At 36.6% G+C, this 2,673-nt stretch overlaps 1 protein-coding gene across 1 annotated transcript; it reads left to right on the top strand.

The window, feature by feature from the left end:
• Positions 1–350: 350 nt before the first annotated feature.
• On the top strand, positions 351–1,784 carry LOC119664393. The gene has a single exon (XM_038073895.1). The coding sequence runs from the start codon at positions 351–353 to the stop codon at positions 1,782–1,784; it is 1,434 nt and encodes a 477-aa protein (XP_037929823.1).
• The last annotated feature ends 889 nt before the right edge of the window (positions 1,785–2,673 follow it).

The following is a 2,673-nucleotide window of genomic DNA, read 5'->3' as shown; positions in this document are numbered from 1 at the left end:
CTGGGGATTTTATTAATCTCACTATAATCACTGTTCCGTTAGAGATGCGTATTTTGGTTAGTTTTGGTCCCAATTACTGTCCTGTTGCTCCGCCTACCATCTCCAATTACTACACAGCCCTGGCTCAGTATTACAAGTATCACACTGAATATCAAAATGATTTGGGACTTTATTGTAAGGCTTTGATGGATGACCATTATGTAAAATTCTTGGCTGCAATGCGTACTCATCGTGTTCCTTCACCTTACCATTCCATGCTTACGCATTTATTCAACGTTACTCATAAATTCCTTTAGGCTCGTAATGATTTATTGTTGGTCCAGTCTGACAAGTGCAAGGCCACTATATTAATGTATAGGGATTCTTACATTGGAAAAATTGATGACCTATTGCAGAGTTATATTAGTACTGGAGCTTGTTCAATATTCATCGGTGATCAGGACCAGCTTTCTCGCAAGATTCAGGCGCAGTACCGGAAGGTTGTTAATCCTTTGTGTCGTCTTCATGCTGCTAAACCTAATCTTTATCCCTCCTCTATAAATGCTAGCCTTAAGAAGTTATTATCATCCTCGCCAACCTTCCCTTATCTATATGGAACTATCAAGACCCATAAGCTTGACAATCCGGTCCGTCCGATTTGCAGTCCCATTCAATGGTACTCTCACCCCTTACACAAGCTATGTCAGTTTTTCTTATCTGCTGCTCTCCAGAGTAAGCTTTCGTGTCATAATCTGTCTAACATTAATAAGCTTACCGATCATTTACTACAATTGCAGCCTCGTCCAGGTTATGTATTAGTTACAATGGCAATACGAGAAATGTACCCAAGTACTCGCATCCCTCCTTTATGGGATTTACTGCAGTTTTTTATGGGTCAGGATTGGTTTAAAGCTGCTTGCCCTATCGATGTCAGTATGTTGCAATCTATATTAGATTTTATACTCCATAAGGCCAATTATTTCACATTCAATGGTGATTTGTATCAGCAACACGAAGGGTTACCACAAGGTGGAGGGGCCTCTGGCTTATTGGCCACCATATTTCTAGATGCTCAGATTGAACTTAATTATAATCCATTGTTCTTGTCCCATAGTGTTTTAGCTTGGTGGAAGTATATCGACGATGTGCTCCTCTACATGCCTTCTTTCTCTGTTTCTAGTTTTATGGATGCTTTTCCCCGTCTCATTGGATACGACGTAACTTATACTGTAGAAAAACCAGATCTCAAATATAGTGTTTACCCTTGTGTTGCTTATCTCGATCATCGTATTTTCCAATCCTCTCATGCTTTCTTAGTAAATGTCTATCATAAGTCCACCGAATCCATGCGTTTGACCCATTATACTTCACATACATCCATTAAAGTTAAGCAATCTGTACTCTCTACTCATTTGCGTCGTGTATTTTATCGCACTAGCGATACTTTCCTTTCCGTAGATCTTGCTGACTGTCTTGTTCGGTTCTATACCAACGGTTATCCTCAGTATCTTGTCCATTCTGAACTGGAAAAATTACTCACCAACTATAATGAGCCTTATGGTCAACCTTTGACTTCTTATCGCCGCTCTCTCATTTCTAAATTCCTCTATCCATATGGGTTACCAAATGGCCATATTTATCCTAGTCTCTTCAATCCTACTTCACAACCTAAACTGTATCGTCGCAGTATTGTCTTCAGCTGCGAGGATTTTGTCAAAATATTGCATCATGCTCTTCACAAAATAGATGGTAGTGTACCAACATTCTCTAAAGCTAAAAGTTTATTCTCTGCTTTACATATGTAATCTGCCTCCTATCATCTGCATTCATTGTTCCAAAAAAGATATGTTGCAGCGATCCAATGAATTCAAATAGTGCTCTTTTAGATCTTTTAATATTTTGTGGAAATAGATATTGATTCGTGTTCTTCATATTCTCAACTTGCCGTTTCATTGTGTCTAAAAGCCGATTACACTGCCCTTCAAAAGTTTGTAAATTTTCACAAGTCTTACTCATTGTGATTAAAATTCTATCTGCTTGTTTTATTGTGTCGAAAAATGAGTTTAAGTTAAAGTATACTACCATATTCCATGATGATGCAACTACGTCCACTGATCCGATGTGGTTGAATATAAAAATAAATGCGATGAATATGGTAAGAATATTAAGGAACTAAAGGAACAGGATGGGCGATATATGAGATTACAAAATGATCATATATCAATAAAAATTGATTTCGAACCGGAACTTCAAAAAATCGAAAAAAAAGAATCTGCAAAGAATAGTTTTCATGATAGCTTGAATTCTTGTAATGCATCAACAGGTAATCCCTCAAGTTCTTGTAAAGTCCCAAGGACAGGTGACAGACTTGCAAAAACAAATAAATTTTTACGGAAGTAGGATACAGGATGCAGAAACATATCTACAAATGACCAAAATGTACTTTTATATTAGTGAAGTACACTGATATAGCAATTTTGCTATATCCGGCTCGAAGGACCAAAATGTACTATTATATTATTGATCATAGCACTCTTGGTATATCCGGCTCGAAGGACCAAAATGTACTGATTATATTATTGAAGTACTTTGATTGAGTATTTTGTAGTTACTGATTTTATTTAAAACAATGTTGTGTTTTTATACAAAAATATCTTAAGACTAATTTCTACATCAAGGTTAAAATAATATGAT

This window comes from Teleopsis dalmanni, unplaced genomic scaffold, assembly GCF_002237135.1.
Source record: "Teleopsis dalmanni isolate 2A unplaced genomic scaffold, ASM223713v2 unscaffolded_contig_1888, whole genome shotgun sequence".
In the NCBI taxonomy this organism is placed as follows: Eukaryota; Metazoa; Arthropoda; class Insecta; order Diptera; family Diopsidae; genus Teleopsis; species Teleopsis dalmanni.
The sequence above is the reverse complement of the archived record's forward strand: the minus strand, read 5'-3'. Positions and strand labels throughout refer to the sequence as shown.

Coding starts and splice junctions, on each gene's coding strand:
- LOC119664393 (XM_038073895.1), top strand. CDS start 351: ATGTATAGGGATTCTTACATTGGAAAAATTGATGACCTATTGCAGAGT.